The following is a 21524-nucleotide window of genomic DNA, read 5'->3' on the forward strand; positions in this document are numbered from 1 at the left end:
GCCGAGTGCCGACGACAGCAAAGAGCAGAATCAATGCCGGCAAAGCGTCGGAACGCCAGCAACGCGACACAGAGCCGGCAACACGACATAACGCCGGCAACACGACATAACGCCGGCAACATGACATAACGCCAGCAACACGACATAACGCCGGCAACACCACATAACGCCGGCAACACGACATAACGCCGGCAACACGACATAACGCCGGCAACACGACATAACACTGACAACACCACATAACGCCGGCAACACCACATAACGCCGGCAACACGACATAACGCCGGCAACACGACATAACCCCGGCAACACGACGCAGAGCCGGCAATGTGACGTAGAGCCGGCAACGCGATGGAACGCTGGCAAAGTAAAGCGCCGCGGGACCATGCCTGGGAATTGCTAAATGTTAGAAGTTATAAAGAAGAGTGCCGTGCATGGCGGCATTGACGAAGAAACAACAAGAGGTGGAAAAGGCGCAGCCCTGCAATTGCTCGCTTGCGCACAAGGGGCCTCCGCTAAAGGGAGCTCTATCCAGAGAGCCCCTCTGGAGCGTGGCCCGCCTACTCACTTGTTGTTTTACCAGGTAAGGCTCATGCAGCTCTTTTTCAGAAACAACCTAGCCACAAATAATGGCTGAACGAACTGGCTTCTCAGGGCGACATTTCTAGCAGCCACATACTCGTGATGTTGATTCTAAATGTGGAGGATAAAACCACAGGCAGAACGCGCTAACTCCAAATATGAAGGCATCAGGGTCGGGATCAAACCCACGAGCTCCTGTTTACCAGGTGAGGCTGTTAACATCTTGGCACCACATGCGATCTGCCAATGGGCTAATAGTGGCGTAAACATTTATACTGCCGGGAGATCGATTGCAAGTCAAGTATGCCGACCATCACAGCACGTGGTACGACCCATCAGACATCGCGCGGCACAACCCCAACACGCACCGGAGCGCCGTGCAGCATCTCCTGGCTTACCACGGTTTGATGGCAGTACAGCAAGGTGGATTAATTTCCATTCGTTTTCATCGGCATGGAGAGTGAGCATTAGGCCCCTCGCACGCGTAGGTTCTCTCCAGGCACTCCGGGTTCCTCTCTAGTGCGTGAACACTCGCCACGGAGTTGGCCAAACATCCCAGGATAGGGCCACAGAGCTCGGGAAACTGTTGGGCAACCATGCGGTTCGGGCTGCATTCCCCGCAAGGTTTGTAGTTCCCCGCGCCACTGCATCGTTCTCCCTCTGTCCGACAGCGAACTAAAACTGCGCGCGTTGCAAATTTGCAGGGAAACCTACGCGGCCGCAAAAAATATATATAAAACATGGAGCGGCGGCGCGGGCGCGGCGCACCTTGCACGACCAGGTTGATCTCGATCTCGTCGAAGGGCTTGGTGTCCTGCGTGGCCAGGACCTCGCAGCGGTAGGTGGCCGTGTCGCTGCGCGAGGCGTTGCGGATCGTGACCGAGGCGTTGAAGGCCCGGGCCACGTCGGCGATGTACGCGCGGTCCTTCAGGTCACCTGCACGCGCGCAGATCGGCGTCGCGCACGCAGCCGAGCTGTGGTGAACTACGCAGTGGAGGAGGCCGAGCGACGGCACAAGGCGGAGAGAGAGACGCCGGAAGACACGGCAGTAGCAGTAGGAGCGGGGAGGCGACGTCGCAGAGTTCAGACGTCGCGGCTGGAGAGGAGCGGCCGAGGAGGGGATGGAAGAGAATGGGGAGGCCTTTGCTCAGCAGGGGCAGATGTTAACTACCTCGCCCCTGGTATACAGGCGGTCGCGGGTTCGATCCCGACCCTGACGCCTGTATATTTGGAGTTCGCATGTTCTCCCTGTGGTGGCGTGGATTTTTCTCTGGGTGCTCGACTTTTTCCCTCCACATTTACAATCAACATGTTACGTATGTATGTTGAACTTCGTTCACACCGTACGTAACCAACCATGCTAATCGTTTTGAGCTTTTGGCTGCTATAGATTTCCACATGATAAGCCACTTCGTTGAGCTATCATTTGAGGCCAGATCGCTTCAGAAAAAGAGCTACATAGCTCAGTGGGCCTTACCTGGTAAAATAAAAGTTCGTAAAAAAACAGTCACACGTTAATGCACATTCCTTTGAACGCGTCTTTCACAGTGGATGTTAAAACTCAGCGGACGTTTCCCAGTGAGCCCCCCCCCCCCACCCACTTCCTCAACCTCCCAGTCTCAGCGCTTTAAGCTTTGAGGCAGGAGGTTTAAAGAAATTTGTCCATTCGTCTCGCTCCACACGCTTCGTTTGCTTGTCACGTGTTCTAACGTCTTGCATGGACTAGGTGCTGGAAAATACATTCTCAGTGCAACTAAAAAAAAATCAATCTGCAGTCAGCAGTTGGCCACTGTGTGTCGGGAGGGACTCGGTCCAAATCTGACAAATTTTAATATTGCAAATAACTCAATTGGGATCACACACAGCAGCAGCATCGCCCCCCCGACTCTAAACCTGCCGCAGACTGCATCTACGAGACACAGCAACTTCCTTCGCAACGATCGCCCTGCGCTGTAACAGCGGCACAAACACCAAACTGACTAAATCAGCATTCATCGTAATCATTAAATGCGAGTACACTTTCAATGAACTCAATGTACTTCCTTTAATTAAGTGAGGAGATAACTCTGGTATTCATTATCACTTTCACAATCAGAGCTTGCTAACCAAGTGCAAAAATGTGAGAAGTAAAAAAAAAATCCTCACAATTAAGCCGTGTTAATTTTAACGTTTACAAACTGGGTCTACAACTCACCCAGTGGCTCGCACCTTCAAATGGCATCTCAGGGGAGCTGAAAGCGCACGGAGGTGCAAATTGTTTGCGCCACATGGCACTGAGGAACGAAAGCAGCAGCAGCAGCAGCGCAACACCGCAGTCACCGCCTACGGCGCACGATCACGCACGGGCAGCGGAGCGCCGCGTGTGCCGTCGCCTCGGTACTGTAAATTCCAAAAATAAACGAGCGGGTCAAAGGGGAGGGTTTTTTTGTAAACTGTTACGGTTTCGGTTCGAACATAGTCATTCACTGAGAGGAGAATTACAGGCAGCTCCATTGCCAACGGAGAAACAGAAATTCAATATAGAAGTCGCTGTTGTAAAATGTTTCCTTCCAAAACTCAGTTGCTGACCACAAGGCCCCTTTGGCCCAAAACGTTAAGTGGCGAGCAAACAAGCAACGCGACTTAAAGACGCTGCGAGAGGTATGAGTTGACACGCTTTCTGGGATTGAGCCGAGGTTATTACGGGAGCTTGGGAAAAGACGATGGGACGGAGGGAGTCCCAAAATGGAGCAGTGCAAGGGAAGAAGCGGAGCGAGAAGTGGGGTGACCTGCAGAGGGGTGAGTGGGCAGGTGGGTGAGTGGGCGCGCAGTTTTGTGAGTAAGTGTGTCAGTGTGTTGGGGAGCGGTGGTGTCACAGTTAGTGCACTGCGCTACGAACCCGGCGACCCGCGATCGATTCCCGCTCACGGCCAACACCAGTGACAATTATCTGAATCGGTCCGGGACTTCCCCTAGGTCGAATCAACCTCAAAATGAATATATGGTGCCATTCAGGAGACAAAGGCGGCCGGGTGTGGTGCTGGCCACTCAACCCCTCGTCTGTCATGCCGACCTTCGTAGGTGCTACTCGCTAACAGCACTTGCCCCAACAGTCTGTTCAGGCTATAAGGGGGATCTTTGTCTTTGAACACAGTGTGGAGGACGCCAAAACAGCCAGTCTGGCAGACAGAGTCCTAAACATTTTGTTGGAGGAATCAATGAATGAAAGTTCACAGGAACATATTCTTGGTTTTTTCGGTAAAGTCACGTAGAAGAGAAATAATAAAATGATAAAAATATAAAACAATAAAAATTCTCACGACGTTTCGACTGCAACACAAGCAATCATCATCAGGTGTGAAATCCACAGCAATTTTTATTGTTTTATATGTTTATTATTTTATTATTTCCCTTCTACGTGACTTTACCGAAAGAACCAAGAATATGAATCCCTGCAGTCACGAAGAAGCTTTAAATAAAAACTTCACAGGAACAGGAACTAGAGAAGTCATAGTACTCGTAGTGATAGAAGAGTGATCATGAGGTGGCTGAACACGGGCTGAGTGAATAACTAGAGTCACGTGGAATTGGCTTCTGGTTGCCGAACAACACATTGAGGTCATCGCATCGCGCGCTTTCAGGTGTGCTTCTGCGGCCGTCTAGAATGCTCTTCCTTCCGATATTAAGCCACAGGAGCTACGGACTTCTAAATATTAAAGATTGAAACTTAATTTCTTTAGAACTGATTTTTGTGTTTAAGTTTATTGTCCTTCCTCCACACCTCCTATTAGCACAGTTGACTGCGTACAGTGCGAAAGAAGTTCAACATACATACATAATTGTGGACTCATAGATTCCCAACCTGGGTGACTTTCGGCATGTGGAGTCTGTATGTTCTCCCGCTCTTCTGCATGGGTTCCCTCTGGGTTCTCTGGTGTTCCTCCCATAGCTAAGCACACGCAACATCATTGGTGTTGGCCAAAAACATCCCGATGTAGCGGGACCCTCAAGAAAACGAGTCTATGGGCTCGAAGTGTTTTTTCTGGGTAAATAAGCAATAATAATAAATATTATTATAATTATCTAGATAATTATTCTTATCGAGCGCACCTGTAATCTGCCCGTTGAAGAACACAAAGTTCTTTTCGCCTCCCTTGATTTTCTTCCACTCGACGCGCGGACTGACGCTCACCGTTTGGTACTGGCAGTGCAGGGTCACCTCTGCAAGACAAATATCAAGTGTCATCATCACACACGCTGACACACAACAACAACAGCAAGCACCAACTGTCCACTGCGCAGCCACCGTGTCAATACAACCACAGGTTTCGATTCGAAGCAAATGGCACTTGCTTGTATGGTGAATGCACCTGCAGAAATGACCAGGGCAGCCTGCCGAAGCAGAACCACGAACCATCGAACACAGTCAGGTGCGCTTATTCGGCCATCCGGAAGGCTCTTCCTTCCGAAATTAGGAAGCCACTGGCAGCTATGCACTTTAAATCATCTAGATTGAAAACTCATTTCTTGAGAACCGCTTTTTGTGTTACGTTTGTTGTCCTTCTCCCGCACCTCCGATTAGCGCGGTCGGCTACGTACGGCGCGAAAGAAGTTCAACGTACGTACAAAATACATGAAAGCGCCTGGCAGTGCCACGGTCCAAACCGCGGGCCACACACCCAGTCGGCGCAGCCTGACCTGCCCCAGGAAAACAATTCACACTCTGTCAAGGTCACTTCAGTTTCCCTGAATGCCTCAAACGATTCTTCCCAGATAAAGCCAGGGAGGGAGTGTGAGCGGCACAGCCGACGTTTATTTTTATCCCGCGTCAAACGCTCTTGGAGAAAGGTGCACACCCCACACCGTGTGCGCGCATGACGAAACGACCGCTGGTTAGAAATATGGACGACTTCACGAGGATCGACAGCCGGGCGACAGCTTCCACACGGCATTTCGCAGCCGACGGAACGAGGCCATCGCTCACGCGATGTGAAGCGAGAGACCTCTGCTGACAGCCCGAAGCCAGTCGTTACCAGGGCACCCAGTTACGCAAAAAGCTGTTCCATTTTCTAAACAGCCACCACGCCTCCTCCGATGGAGCGGGGTGGTGCTGGAGTGTTCAGATCTGTGTGTGCGTGCATGTGTGTGCGTGCGTGCGTTGTGTGAGAGCGGAGGTGTAGTGCTTAGCGCGCTGCGCTACGAACCCGGCAGATCCGGGATCGTTTCCCACTCACGGCCGACACGAGTAACCATTATCTGAAACGGTTCTGGGCCTCCCATAGGTCGACTAAGCCTGAAATGAATACCCGGTGCGGTGTGCAAACATCGACACTGGGGAGACAAAGACGGCCGGGCGTGGTGCTGGCCACCCGCCCCCTCGTGCGCCGCGCCAGCATTCACAGGTGCTACTCGCTAACAGCACTTGCCCCTGCAGGCTGTTAAGGCTACACGGGGGGGGGGGGGGAATCTCTGTACGCGTTGCGAAGTTGGGAGAGACAGAGGGCCACTTACGTTCGTACTCCCGCACGATGGGGTTGGTGTCGCGGGAGTTCACGGTGACGGCCGCTGTCCTGTGACCTGCAACGCACACACACACATGTGCAGAGAGCCCAGTTAGAACTATAAAGTTTTTCTTATTTTAACCAGGTAAGGCCCACTCAACTATATCTAGCTCTTCTTAAAGATGCTACCTGGCGACACAAATCATAGCCCAATGAAGTGGCTTATCACGCGGACAATTATAGCAGCAGTCAAACGCTCTAAACGCGTGATGTTGATTATAAATGTGGAGGGAAAAACCGGAGGACCCGGGGAAAAATCCACGCGACCACGGGGAGAAAGAGAGACACGCAAACTACGTCAGGGTCAGAATCGAACCCATAACCTTCTGTATACCAGGCGAGGGAGTTAACATCTTACCACTGCGCCCCCCCCCCCCTAGTTACGCCGACGCCATCCACAGCTCATCACGCGAGAGCTCCCAACGTCAGTGGCGTGAACGTGATCGCACATCCCAGCCAGTCACGCATTCCGCATCAACCGATCGAGCGCCCCCTGCCCGGTGCCGCTGCAGCAAAAAGCTCTGTGAAGACGGTGGTCACCGCGACCGTCTGGAACGCGCTCTTCCTCACGATATTAGGAAGCCACTTTTAAATGATCTACACTTGAAAACTCATTGTCTTTTAGAATTCGTTTTTGTGTTGCGTTTGTTGTCCTTCACCCGCACCGTTGCATAATTTTGCACCGCTGAAAACTAAAACCTAAACTAAAAAACGAAACTATGTTTATTTGATCAGGTAAGGCCCACCGAGCTATACGGCTCTTTCTTTAGAAGCGACCTGGCCACAACTGATAGTTCAACGAAGTGGCTCATCACGTACAAATTTATAGCAGCCAAAAACTCCGAACGCGTGATATTGATTCTAAACGTGGAGGGATAAACCGGAGGACCCGGAGAAAAATCCACACAACCGCGACGAGAGAGAGACACGCAAACTCCAAATATACAGCAGGCATACCAGGCAAGGTAGTTAACATCTCCTAGACACAGTGGCACCCCCTCTTCTGGTATTGTAAGATGTTCTTCCTCTACTCCCCACGGTGCGTCTCAGTAACTTGTGCCACACAGAGGTGTGGCGGGTTGAGAGCTGGGCTTGATCATAAAAAGCAATGCGGCAAAGCGCCAAGAAGAGACACCTTAATCCGTGCACAATCTCCTAGTGCGGCAATAATGTCGGAAACGTATTTTATTTAATAATCCTTACATTCGTGCACTTTATTTTTTATAATTTTGTTCTGCTTTTTGCTTTTATTTCTATTTGTTTTTCTTTGATATGAAATGTATTTAGTTTTTGTCATTTTGGTGACCCAGGTCACCCTTGCAAACGAGACTCCTCCTTGCTGGTTACCCTTCCGATTAGCACGGTTGGCTACGTACGGCGCGAAAGAAGTTCAACATGCATACGTACATGCATTACGCAGATTAAACTGTTCCTGGAAAATTGTCCAAGCAAACAGGGGAGGCTAAATACAGACGGCACTGACAGAGATAAGCGTGCAGAGCATGAGGACTGGGAAATGTTGACATGGGCTCGCTCGTTAAAGTAGGGTGCAATCTGAGGATCAAGCAGGCACGTTCACACTCGGGGATGCGAATAGCACGGGATCATTCATCACAGATAAGCACTGCGGCCATTGCTTAATACGATGCGCGCATATGAAATACGATACATGTCCACGTGATAAGTCACTTGGTTGAGCTATCATTTGTGGCCAGGTCGCTTCTGAAAAAGGAGCTATATAGCTCAGTGGGCCTTACCTGGCAAATTTTTTTATTTTTTTAATTTTTTATAAGATGATTACATGGAAGAATTATAAGAGAAGGCGACGGCTTGGGGAGGACTTCATCTAGCAGTGGATCGATGATCGAATATGACGTGCTTCTCAACGTAGCTCATGGGATACGCAGCTCGTGCGGCCGCTGGTAGACCACTATCGCGTCGGTATGCACACATGTTGAACTTCTTTTGCACCGTACGTAGCCAACCGTGCTAATCGGAGGTGCGAGTGCTGGCGGAACACAAGGGGATGCTGCCACAGTGGTGTCACCGTCAGCGTGCTGGACTTGCCATCCAGAGGTCACCGGGTTCAATCTCCCGGGCGCGACGGTTGGAAGAACAGATTCCTACTTTGAAAAAAAACCTGAGCAAATGAGGCAGAGCTACGAATCGTGAGAGCTGTACCAAGAGGGGCAGAGGTGACAGCTTCAGGCTGGCTCGGCGAGGAGGGCCGGAATTAATGAGTGGGGCAGACCATGTCATGCGTGCCTTCTAGTGTGACCAATTAAATTATTCCACTCCCGAAAACTGGGATGCGGTCGGTATTCTGTATCCAACATGACCTGTTACCCAGAGGCAGCTCACTGGACCCACACCCCAGTCAGGGTATCAACGTTAACTACACCGAATAAATCGACTCTCAGTCTTCCCTGTTATCCGTACGGCGTGTTTTCCACAAACGATCCTGTTATCTGTAACCAAATAAAGACAATTTTGCCTCCTTCACATATCTGTTGCTCCAAGTAAAAAAAGAAAATTAAGTATTTTTTCAACACATCTCATCAGCCAAACGTCCTTGTGAACGTCAATAATTTCAGCCAAGTTGGTTCAACACAAGAAAACTCCAAGCTCATCAACAGTCAAGAACCAATTTTCATTCAACTCAAAATTATAGAACAACTCTGCACATTTGCAGGCAGAGGAAGACGCAATCAAAGCCGATGTTGACGCTCTCCGTAGTCCGTGACGTGGTGGTGATTCGCGCTGGCAGCACGCCGAGCGGAGTCACCTCCACACGCGTCAGAGGCACGTCACACTGACGACACCCACAGCGATCAGAGACATGGAGACTTACACACACACCCACACACAGCGACAGCTATCAGAGACAAGGGGACTTACACACACACACCCACACACAACGACAGCGATCAGACACATGGAGACTTACACACACACACAGCGACAGTGATCAGACACATGGAGACTTACACACACACACAGCGACAGCCATCAGAGACATGGAGACTTACACACACACACAGCGACAGCGATCAGAGACATGGAAACTTACACACACACACAGCAACAGCCATCAGAGACAAGAAGACTTACACACACACACAGCGACAGCCATCAGACACAAGGAGACTTACACACACAGACAGCGACAGCGATCAGACACAAGGAGACTTACACACACACACAGCGACAGCGATCAGAGACATGGAGACTTACACACACACACACACAGCGACAGCCATCAGAGACATGGAGACTTACACACACACACAGCGACAGCGATCAGAGACATGGAAACTTACACACACACACAGCAACAGCCATCAGAGACAAGAAGACTTACACACACACACAGCGACAGCCATCAGACACAAGGAGACTTACACACACAGACAGCGACAGCGATCAGACACAAGGAGACTTACACACACAGCGACAGCGATCAGAGACATGGAGACTTACACACACACACAGCGGCAGCCATCAGAGACATGGAGACTTACACACACACACAGCGACAGCGATCAGAGACATGGAGACTTACACACACACACACAGCGACAGTGATCAGACACATGGAGACTTACACACACACACAGCGACAGCCATCAGAGACATGGAGACTTACACACACACACAGCGACAGCGATCAGAGACATGGAGACTTACACACACACACACAGCGACAGTGATCAGACACATGGAGACTTACACACACACACAGCGACAGCGATCAGAGACATGGAGACTTACACACACACACACAGCGACAGCGATCAGAGACATGGAGACTTACACACACACACACAGCGACAGCGATCAGAGACATGGAGACTTACACACACACACACACAGCGACAGCCATCAGAGACATGGAGACTTACACACACACACAGCGACAGCGATCAGAGACATGGAGACTTACACACACACACAGCGACAGTGATCAGACACATGGAGACTTACACACACACACAGCGACAGCGATCAGAGACATGGAGACTTACACACACACACAGCGACAGCCATCAGACACAAGGAGACTTACACACACACACAGCGACAGCGATCAGAGACATGGAGACTTACACACACACACAGCGACAGCGATCAGAGACATGGAGACTTACACACACACACAGCGACAGTGATCAGACACATGGAGACTTACACACACACAGCGACAGCGATCAGAGACATGGAGACTTACACACACACAGCGACAGCGATCAGAGACATGGAGACTTACACACACACACAGCGACAGCGATCAGAGACATGGAGACTTACACACACACACAGCGACAGCGATCAGAGACATGGAGACTTACACACACACACAGCGACAGCGATCAGAGACATGGAGACTTACACACACACACAGCGACAGCGATCAGACACAAGGAGACTTACACACACACACAGCGACAGCGATCAGAGACATGGAGACTTACACACACACACAGCGACAGCGATCAGACACAAGGAGACTTACACACACACACAGCGACAGCGATCAGACACATGGAGACTTACACACACACACAGCGACAGCCATCAGAGACATGGAGACTTACACACACACACAGCGACAGCGATCAGAGACATGGAGACTTACACACACACACAGCGACAGCCATCAGAGACATGGAGACTTACACACACACACAGCGACAGCCATCAGAGACATGGAGACTTACACACACACACAGCGACAGCAATCAGACACAAGGAGACTTACACACACACACAGCGACAGCGATCAGAGACATAGGGGCGCACTGACTGGTCGAGATCTGAACAACAACAAGAAGACTTCTGCAGGCTGTGTGTGGGGGGTGCCGATGGACAGGAGGCTGGAGGCTGTGAGGAGCCGCTGCACCGGAGAAAGCAGCAGCAGCAGCGTGCAGCAGCGTGCAGCGTGCAGCAGCAGCGTGCAGCGTGCAGCAGCAGCGTGCAGCGTGCAGCGTACAGCGTGCAGTGTGCAGCAGCAGCAGCGTGCAGCAGCAGCATGCAGCAGCAGCAGTGTGCAGCAGCAGTGCAGCGTGCAGTGTGCAGCGTGCAGTGTGCAGCAGCAGCGTGCAGCGTGCAGCAGCAGCAGTGTGCAGCGTGCAGCGTGCAGCAGCAGTGTGCAGCGTGCAGCGTGCAGCGTGCAGCGTGCAGCAGCAGTGTGCAGTGTGCAGCAGCAGTGTGCAGCGTGCAGGCTCCCGGCGTCCCAGAAAATCACTCGGCGCCGCGGTGGACGAACTCGTGACGGATGTCAGCGGAGGGACTGGAGGATGCGAGTGGCTCTATCGTTTGGCACCTGCGAGTCACGCGTTAGGTAGTCCAGCGGGTGGCGTTTTAGTCTCAACAAGAGTTGCCGAGACCCAAAACGTGAAGCGGCACACAGCGAGCAGTGCGATCACGGTTGTGGGGCTTGGGGGGGAGGGGACGATGGGAGGGAATTTCCAAGTGGAGCCGTGCGAGGGGAGAAGCAGAAAGAGAAGTGTTGTGACTGCCAGTGTTGTGAGTGGATGGGTGAGTTGATGGCATACCCGTCAGCCCATACGGTTTACCCCAGGTTCGTAAAGCGTACAGCCGTTTGAACATGGGCAAAAATATTTGTTTTGTCTATTTGTTTGTGTTTCTCCCTTGTAATGGGACTTCATAGGATGAGATTTGTAAGGGTACAAGGTGACCAATAAGGTCTGACTTGGTCTGTAACAAGGTAGGGCACGGATAAGGGGTTGGCAGGTATGGGATGGGTGAGTGTGTTGTTGTGACCTGCAGTGTGGTGAGTGAGCGGGTGAGCAGGTGAGCGAGGGATTGGGTGAGCGGGTGAGCAAGTGAGCGAATGAGTGGATGGGCGAGTAAGTTTGTTGTTGTGACCTGCAGTGTGGTGGATGAACACGGTGTGGGCGAGGCGAAACAGTCGGTCTGGCAGATCGAGTGCTCAACGTGGGTGGCGCATTGAACGAGAGAAAGCTGAGGGGAATAGTGGCCGTGGCACCTGCGGTAGAAGAGTAGCAGCACTCGGATAAAAGCACGGCGATAATTTAAAAAAACACACACAGTCCACGGACTGTCGCGACGGGCGGCACGGGGATTTGCACGGTAGCTTGAGGACGACCAAGGGGAGAGGAATCGGCACGAGCGCATCGCTCGCTACGGCGAGAGAGGAAGGCTCGGCAGAATTGGCGGCACGCACACGCCGCACCGCGCGCGGCCGCGGAGGTTGAGCGCGTGTGTGTACGTCGAACTTCTTGCGCACCGCAACGTCGCCAACCATGCTAATCGGAGGTGCGGGGGAATGGCAAAATGTTACGAAGGCCTGGGCAGTTAGATATGCTTGGAACAAAAAACTCGCGCATTTTTTTTAGGTAATTCGTCCAGTAGTTAAAGGTCAAGATTGAGTGCAGCGTAGCTATATTGAATTGAATGCAAAGTGGTAAGTCAACAGAACCGGATGATTGAGTTAGAAATGCAATAAAGTATGATTGGAAGAGTCTATTTTAGGCCAGGCTGAGGTACATCCGTTCGGACACTTTCAAATCTGGCGGGGGCACCCTTGAGTGGAACGCAGCCGACAAGGGGCCTGCCCAAGCGAGTGGACGCAAAGTCACTTTCATTCGAAGGCACAACAAAAATGGAGCGGCGAGCGCTCGCGAGGTCCTGAAGAGCGCGAACGTCACGCCTGTTGGTTTGGAGCACCCGGCGCGGTGCGGGAAGTGTAATCCGGGCTCAGTGCACAATCTCGGATCGTGGTAAGCACAGGCAGCTGCGAGGGCTCAGCGGGAGCACAGCGCCGGCGCTGCGGGCTCACGTCGCGCGTCGTGAGCGCTTGTAACAGCGGGGTGGTGGCGGTGGCGCAGTGCGAACCCGCACAGCTCCCTCTCGTGGGGGCCCTGCCGCCGGCAGTGGCGCCGGCGAGCCGTTGCGGGGCTGCGCCTTCACCCGACGGCTCGGTCTCACAGCAGGGTAGCTTCAGTACTCCGTGTGTCCCTGCACGGCCACTAACGAGCAACAGTGGAGGGAAATATATTCGTTGAGGTGATGCCGACACGTTGGAGCGTTTACCAGGGGTGCCGCGGAATGGCGACACTACCATGTATCGCACAATATATAAGATAATAAAAATTGTACCATTTGCTAAAATATCGTCGTATCATAATGATACTGACGGTCATGTATTTATTTTTTACGTACATATTTTATTTCCTGATATAAAACGTATTTGAAATAAAACTTTACGATATTTTTTTTCAAGTCGTAAACGACGCAGCAATGACGGCGGCCGCCCGCGAACCGAACGCTCCGGGGGGACTCCGTAGCTCAGCGGCCTCGCTTGGGATCGATGCGCAGTCGGGGGTTTACATAACGAGTGGCTATTGACCACCATCAGTTCCACGTGCCCTCTCCAATTGCTGGGCAGCACTACTGTCCTTTCAAGAAAGCGACGCAGCACTGAACCGCAATGTGTACTGCGGTGCAGCAGTACCCCCGGTTACGTCGGGGGACGCGTTCCTGGAAGGTGCGATGACGAATATTCGAACCGATTTTTCCAGATCACCAAAACACCGTACGTGAATAATATATTGTGCCCTACAGCACAGTACACTCCTTTACGCACGACGCAAAGTAGCTCGTGTACAGGGTAGGTGGGAGGCGAAGGCTGGGAGGCGACGGATACCAGAAAGAACGGACAGGTGATGTCAGCGAGGTGAGTGTGGGGATGAGGCGACGCAAATCAGGTAGCGGTGTTAATAAGTGCGACGACGTATTTGCAAAACTACATAAAATGAGGAGACGTTAATTTGGGGTACTACTCTATATTCACGTCCATTAAACACGGAGCAGGCTCTCACAACCAATGTTATCATCCATAATAGGTTTGTGGGTGGATCGCTGTATAAGCAAAATGTTGTGTCCCACACCCTCCACCACCTGACACGGTCGATTAAAAAAGTGATCGTCATGTGAACAGCAGTCATAAATTGGCACGTTTGTTCACGTGACAACTTTATTAATGGCCGTGTTGGGTGGAGGATGGTGTACGACACACATCTTACTCACGCGACTTGATCCAAACTCGAAACTCAGTTATGAATCATTGTCACGTCCATCAACTGGATGCTAAAACAGACTCATTCAGACAGACATTCTGGTTACGCTAAGCTCAGCTGAGCCACCACACTGACACACCCTGTACTTACGTACTTACGTACACCCTGTACTTACGTACTTACGTACACCCTGTACTTACGTACTTACGTACACCCTGTACTTACCCTGTACTTACGTACTTACGTACACCCTGTACTTACATACTTACGTACACCCTGTACTTATGTACTTATGTACAGGGTGTACATTGAAACTTTCATTTAGTCTCAATGCAGGTGTAGATTAACACGTTTGGCTACGTACAGTTTGAAAGAAGTTCAACATACATACGGCACATGCATTTATAAAAAGAGGCATCAAATATGAGCAATTATGCAGATTTAGGCTCGCACTGCTGATGAGGCTCAGCGGGTCGAAACCAGTCCAGAGTTTGCTTCCTCAAACAAATCCTGCTGCTGGATAATGCAGAACTGGTCTGGATAGCCGATAGGACCATGGCCACATGGCGGCACAAGAGTTCTGCTTATATATACACGATTACCCATAATGCTCTATCCACAACAATGTATGATGAGTTTGTATATGATGTCCTTCTGCATTGAAATTAAGTGTCCCGTGTTCAGAGGCTGCTGTTTTTACAATGAGCACACACGGCAAAGACAAAGATCCCCCGTATAGCCTGAACAAACTGTTGGGGCAAGTGCTGTTAGCGAGTACCAATAAAGCCGAGCACGGCACATGAAGGGGTGGGTGGCCAACATCGTGGGGGGCCAACATCACGCCCGGCCACCTTTGTATCCCCAGCGGCAATGTTTACACACCGCACCAGGAACTCATTAGAGGCCTAGTTGACCTTGGGGAGGCCCAGCACCGGTCAGATAATCGTCACCGGTGTTGGTGGCCGTGAGCAGGAATCGAACCCGGGTTCGTAGGCGCAGCGTAGCGCTAACCGCTGCACCACCGCTCCGCGTTCCCTTTACATGTAAATGACGGCAGAACCCTCGCAGCCAGCGCTAATTTCTCCTGGGCGTTGCCAAATCTGCTCTACGCTCAAATTGGATGTGAAAAGATCGTGCGGCATTACAAATAGGTCGCTGTGTGCCAGTGTCACGGCCCAAACCCCGAACAAGAATGTTCCTCGCGACAAGGGAACGGAAAATGAATAATGGTTCCGTGGTAATTAAGGACGGCCAAAGTCTCCCTTAAAAGAAAACTGGTAATGCGCCTTAAAGGCCACACCTGGTCAAATGTAATGAACTGGCATTTACAAGACACGTTTTTAATCGTGTAGCCCACTACGCCGACTCTCGTAATTCAAAAAAGCCATCTATTTAGTTTGTAATGTTCTTAATTTAGCGAGTTATTTATTTATTTGAATGCTTTGTAAAGCATGGGATCTTGTTTTTTTTGGGTTAGATCGCGTAAATATAAATGTGTCGTTAAATCTGCCACCGCCAGTTGGGAAGGTTTGTCACGTAAACAAAACGTGGCAATTAGTGACTAGTTCAGCACACCGGTGTGATGGAGAGTTAACACGCGACATTTACAATTCGTGGCGTTTCGCTGGTGATGACAACAACCAGCCTCATCAGGCCATTTGCCAACCTAATCCTTAGCCAAGCTAATCGGCCGTTTACAAACCTTACTAATTGGCTGTCGGGTGGTGGCGGGTTGGGTTCAACGACACGTTTATATTTACACGACCCAACCCAAAAAAATCCTTGATAATTATGGATAATATCGGTCGCAAAGCCTACTGCGTGTCGAGAAAAAATTTCCTCACTGAGATTTTCGGGGGCCGTTACCACGGAGGCCACGGGGGGGAGGGGGGGGCGTGATGGTGCTCCGGCGGGGCTTGCGGATTGCAAGCGCCGCCGGTTTCAAGCGCTTGCGAGCGACAAGCCAGTGCCCTTGGTTATTGCTCGGGGATGCGTGCTCTGCGGCGAGTGGCGACGCGACGTGTAAACAACATCGTGTTTGTTGAAACGCGAAACTTTCCACCACCACTCCTCCCCGTACTTTACATGGCCCGGAGAAGTCGCGATGAGGACAACGTGCAGATGTTGGAGGCCGTCTGCGGAATTTTTTTCACTTCACGTCAATATGGGGAGAACGTTTTTCCTGTTTTTTTGGCATCCGACGGTTGGACTTAATCAGAAAGGTCACCGTCCCATCCGCGACCGGTCTCCTAGCGATCGAGAGCTCAGCTCGAGGGGGAGACGGCTGTCACTTGGACACGTCGCCCGTCTTTATGCGCGGTCGACTGCGACCCTCAAAGGAATGGCGCCGCCCCCACCCCCCATGGTCACACCCCCCCGCTGCACCCCCATCCCCGTGATCTGTGAATCAAACAAAATCACTCGAGGCGCCGGTGTATGGCAGCCAAGAGCAGTTTACGCGAACGCTGTCGCAAGAGGTCACACGTTTGGCGCAACGGTCCTTCGCCGACTCTGCGTGACGAATTAATGAATCGACGTGTTCTTGTACGTCTGCAAGCATCTGCCTCAGGGCAATTCTTCAGACCCAAAAGATGTTGGAATACGGTCACGAGGAGGAGCAGGGAAATAAAAAACAGAGGAGAACACAGATCAGTCGCACAATCGGTAGATGAGTTCGAGAAACACAGAGGTCGGAGGGAGCGCTGAGTTGGCACAGCCAAGATCCTGGGTTCCAATCCCGGTATCGGCCGCCTGTGATTCAACCGAGTTCTCAAGTGCAGTGGGTTGATGGTCTCAGCCTGGTTACCCATGACTGCACAAACAAATAAACGTAAAATAACATTTGATTTCTGCACCTAATTTGGCTAAATTCGCGTAATCAAAATATAAATTTGGCTGCCACGCAATTAACTTGAAGGAACTCGGAGGTTGTTCTGTCAGATCTGCTTCTGCGGGTTGCACCGCCCTGCAAGAGTTTCGGAAGAATTCTTGGTCTCGCGACGACGACGACGCGACGATGATAGCGCGATCGGGACATTGGGTAGAATTTTTTTTTTTTACAAAAAAGAAACCTCGAGAAGGAGTAGCCGCATCGTCCGTACTGTACAGAACGGCACGTGCCACTTCACTCCGTCGCCAACCAGCGGCACTGTGCCGTGAATCACAGTTTGTGGCTTTGCCGTTGCATCTTACCGCGTGGTTATACAACAGGAGGGTCGGATAATGAGTAAGCAGATTCTATCACGACGCTGGGAATCCTCTTATGCAAGTTGATATGCGGGGAGCTGGAGTGGAAGATTGTTCGGGCTGGTGGGTAGGGCACGTTTGCGTAATAGCGAAGAGTGCCCCTTGCCGATCGTTACCCCCTGCCACATTAGCGCACCGAGGCCAGATGCCCTCGTTCGATCCCTCATTTTTAGGGTTACGTCGAGCTTGTTACACGTTACATGCTGTTTTTCCCCCCTCTTTGTGAAATCCACTTGTACTCTGGTTTCTTTAATGACAATACACCACGCCGCAGGTGCAAGCGGCGAGGCAGGGGGGGCTATTGGGGCTGACACAGTAGCGAGATGTGATCATTCTTGCCTGGTATGAGGAGGTCGTGGCTTCAATCCCGACTTTGACGCCTGCTGTATATTTGGAGTGTGCAAATTCTCTCTCCCCGTGGTCACATGAATTTTTCTCCTGGTCTCCCTGTTTTTTCCCTCCAAATTTAGAATCAACACGCGTTAGAATACGCGAGTATTTGGCTGCTATCAGTTTCCAAGTGATAAGCCACTTCGTTGAGCTATAATTTGTGGCCAGGTCGCTTCTGAAAAAGATCTATATAGCTCAATGGGCCTTGCCTGGTAAAATAAGAAGTTTAGTTTATTATTATTCCGTGTGATCAGCGGATGGATCCATCCATTTGTGTGCAGGTGCCGGTTGGATCGTTAAATCGTGGGATCGTGAGAGAGGCCCTCATTCAGCAGTGGTTTGACCACGACTCATGATGGTGATGATTAAGAGGGAAAGAATAGGAGAATCAAGAAGAAATTTGAAGAGGTTCAGGAGAGTCAACACTACGTTCACTTGGTAGACTTACGTCTTGCAAGAATGGGTAATGAATGAAAGTGGTGGATGGGGTTCGTACTGGGGGGGGGGGGGGGGTTTGAATCGGCAGAAGAGGGCACCATCATCGGCCATGAGAATCGGAGAAGCCGAGATAAACCGTGTGGTGGGGATAAAGTGTGGGTACCCCCACCTCTTCCAAGACGTCTGGCCAGCGTGGAAGAGTAGGCCAAATACCACTCTATAGAGGGGCTCTCTCGATCTCCCCCTAGTGGAGGCCCTCCCACCAGCAGTGGCGCGAGCGAGCGATCGCAGGGCTGCGCCTTTGTCCATTTTCTGCAAGGTGCCGTGGGGTCAAGCGTGAGGGGGCCACGCGATTACCAAAGCTGAAAACCTAGGACACGGCACAGGCCTCAGGTGGCCATGCCACCGCATCCGAGCGCGACTCCGAGCGACCGGCCTCCACCGTGAGCCAACGACGGCGACTCATTAAACTATCGCTCGCACGCAGCGGCCTGCCGGGGGTAATTCTTGCCAAGCTTGGGCAGCGTCAGCGCCTTCGTGGCACGCTAAGGGGGAGGGGGGCAGGGCTCGTTTTGCGCATGGCACGTCATTTGCTCTTCGTGCACGGCTCACCACTTTACCTCTCCGAGCGCGTCCCCACTCGCTCCCTTTCAATCTGTCACCGTCGCCACTTTCGCCCCTCGCCCTGCCCACGTTCTTTACTTCCGCAACGCTGCTCTCAGCGCTTGAGGATGTTTCGGGACCACGTCTCAGCGCTCGTTCGTCGCGTGGCGACGAGGACAGCGTGTGTGAGCACAGGCAAGCGTTCCGAGACTACAAGCACAAAGGCTGCCTCAGTCTGGTCGCCTAAGCCACCTTGTTACTGTCAATCTACCTCGTGCCGTCCTCATAACTGAGGGTTTCACGTCCATATTACGTTTTCCAGTTGTCGCGATATTCGGAATCTCATACTGTCCCACCAACCGTCTCCCATCGTCCCCCGCCACGCACTGGCGTGTCCCACCGCACCCCGCTGCCTTCATCAATATCCTCATCCTCACGTTTCTGTTTGCGTGCCGAGTCATAAAATGTAAACGCGTGTCCCTGCCTGCACAAGCGTGGAGCAGCGTTCGTCTCAAGACAAGAGAGTTGAAGGCGCCACCGCGCCAATGATGGCCAAACAAGTGACCGTGATCACCTGCCGAACGACACGTGGCCGCCAGCCCCCCGAGCTGGCGTGACGGGGCTGGAGACGCCACGCTGGTTCTGCCGTACCCCCTGCCGCACCACCCACCCACCCCGCAACCCCACTCCTGCCCCTCCGCATTCGAATCCCACACGTTGCTCTGCCAACGGCTACCCAGTGTGAGTAGCCGTGGGCATTCACGCCCACCCTGCTTTGCGCACGTTTGTAGAGATCGCCAAGGTTGTGTTTTTTATTTACAAAAGATAATATTCTTGTGTTTATTTCCCCGTCTCACTTTAGTAAAAAAAACCAGCGCTGACACATCTTCTGGGTCGTGGGCTCTACATTGAGATGTAAGTCTCCCTCCAGGGCTCTTCATGAGAGGTCCCCGTTGGACGCACGTGACTGCGTGTCCAGACAATAGCTTCTCTCTCCGCGTCATCAACCAACCCCGCCTCAGAGTTTCAAGGAGTGCAAGTGTGCACTGCCACCACACCAGGCAGATTCTTGCAGTGGTTTGGGTTTTGCGTTTGGAAAGTTGAACTCGATCACAAGAGCAGTTTAGCAATGTGTCAAAAGAAGATTGTTGTTTTTGTATCAGTGCATGTGGCTTAGAAACACGGACGTGAACGAAGTGACGAGGACAAAAAACTGAAAACTGTGCAAAGCAGCGTGGGGAGTTGCACGCCTGGGATCAAACTCGGCGACAGAGAGACAAGCACGTGGATGTGAGGACATGCGGAGACTAGTCGGAGATACCGTCTCGGTGCGGCACCCGCCGCTCCAAGAGACGATGGGCGACTGTCAAGGGTGGCAGCAGACGAGGGAAAAGGCACGCGTCCAAAAGGCATCCGATGAAGAGAAGGAACGACGAAATACAACTCGTGTGTCGGTGCGAGGCGGATCGTCGCATCGCACGTTGCCGTGAGATAACGATGGCCTTCATCCAGCAGTGGAATGGCCGTGGGTGGTAATGGTGCTGATGAGAATTCGCGAAAGGAAGCAATTGAAATGTAGCCCCACGCTGTTTACAAATTTGGGCAAAGTTGTTGACTACGTAAGCGGTATTAAGAGTGTAACATGTAACCCGATGCAACTGCCAGCGCTTTATATTTCATTCGCTGTAACTTGGCCTGCGGACCAAAGAGAGAAAGCTTGCTCAAGCAAAATACAGACTTGTGAATATCAGACTTATTATGTCCATTAAAATATGCATTAGGGGGACAAACGCTGTCTGCTGCGCATTTCAGGCGGAGCGTCTCGAGGAAATTTGCGCGGCTCTAGCGCCACGCACTCCTGAGCGCTTCCCGCAGGGAGGCCATCTGTTTCTAACATGAGAACAACACACATAGCAGAGCACTCCGCGGGGCATCGGGCCTGCGACAAACGTCAAGAACACGGACGGCAGTGGAGCGGCGCTATTCAACCGTTCTGGCCAATGGATCACTCCACCGAGTACCGGTCTCGCTTACTCGACCTCATGGGTGACGTGAAACCAGTTGGAAAATAAAAGTCTCACCATAATAGAGGTTTGTGTGGATATATTGCATACATATGAATGTGTCGTTTAACCCACCACCACTCGACACAGCCAATTAGAAAGGTTTGTCACGTGAACAAAACATGCCAATGAGTGACTAGTGAGCACACCGGTGTGTTGGAGAGTTAACACACGACATTTACAATTCGAGTACAACGTTTCGCCAGTAATTACAACCGGCATGATCAGGCGACAGCCGGAGTTGTATAAAATTCTTCCACAAAATGTCTCGCCTCTACTCGCACGTGACGCTGGATGGGAGGTGCCAATTGATGACATCCTATTGGCAATCGAAATATCAATGTCATCCAGATGCCTTTGTATAAGCGAGCAAACTCTGGCCTGGTTTCAACCTTCAGGGTCTCGTCAAGAGTCACGGCTTGTTAAAGGACAGTGGGTTGAAACAATTGTCTTTACCCATAATGCTCCACAGCAACACAGATAAAGACAAATTGGTAACACAACAAGTGCTGCAGAGACCATTATTGTTTACAGTCATCAATGCGAAGACAGAGACAAAGATTCCCCCTCCAGCTGTAACGGGCTGCTGGTACAGGTGC

General features: G+C 51.5%; 1 protein-coding gene across 1 annotated transcript in view; it reads right to left on the bottom strand.

Moving 5' to 3' along the window:
• The window catches only part of JAM3 (junctional adhesion molecule 3), a 98864-nt gene that overhangs the window by 15601 nt on the left and 61739 nt on the right, over positions 1-21524 (bottom strand). The window contains 3 exon segments of the mRNA XM_061550823.1: positions 1351-1518; positions 4672-4782; positions 6073-6138. Coding sequence (XP_061406807.1) covers positions 1351-1518; positions 4672-4782; positions 6073-6138 — 345 coding nt within the window.

Source organism: Lethenteron reissneri, chromosome 13 (genome assembly GCF_015708825.2).
Source record: "Lethenteron reissneri isolate LAM-NWPU_2019-01 chromosome 13, ASM1570882v1, whole genome shotgun sequence".
Classification (NCBI taxonomy): domain Eukaryota; kingdom Metazoa; phylum Chordata; class Hyperoartia; order Petromyzontiformes; family Petromyzontidae; genus Lethenteron; species Lethenteron reissneri.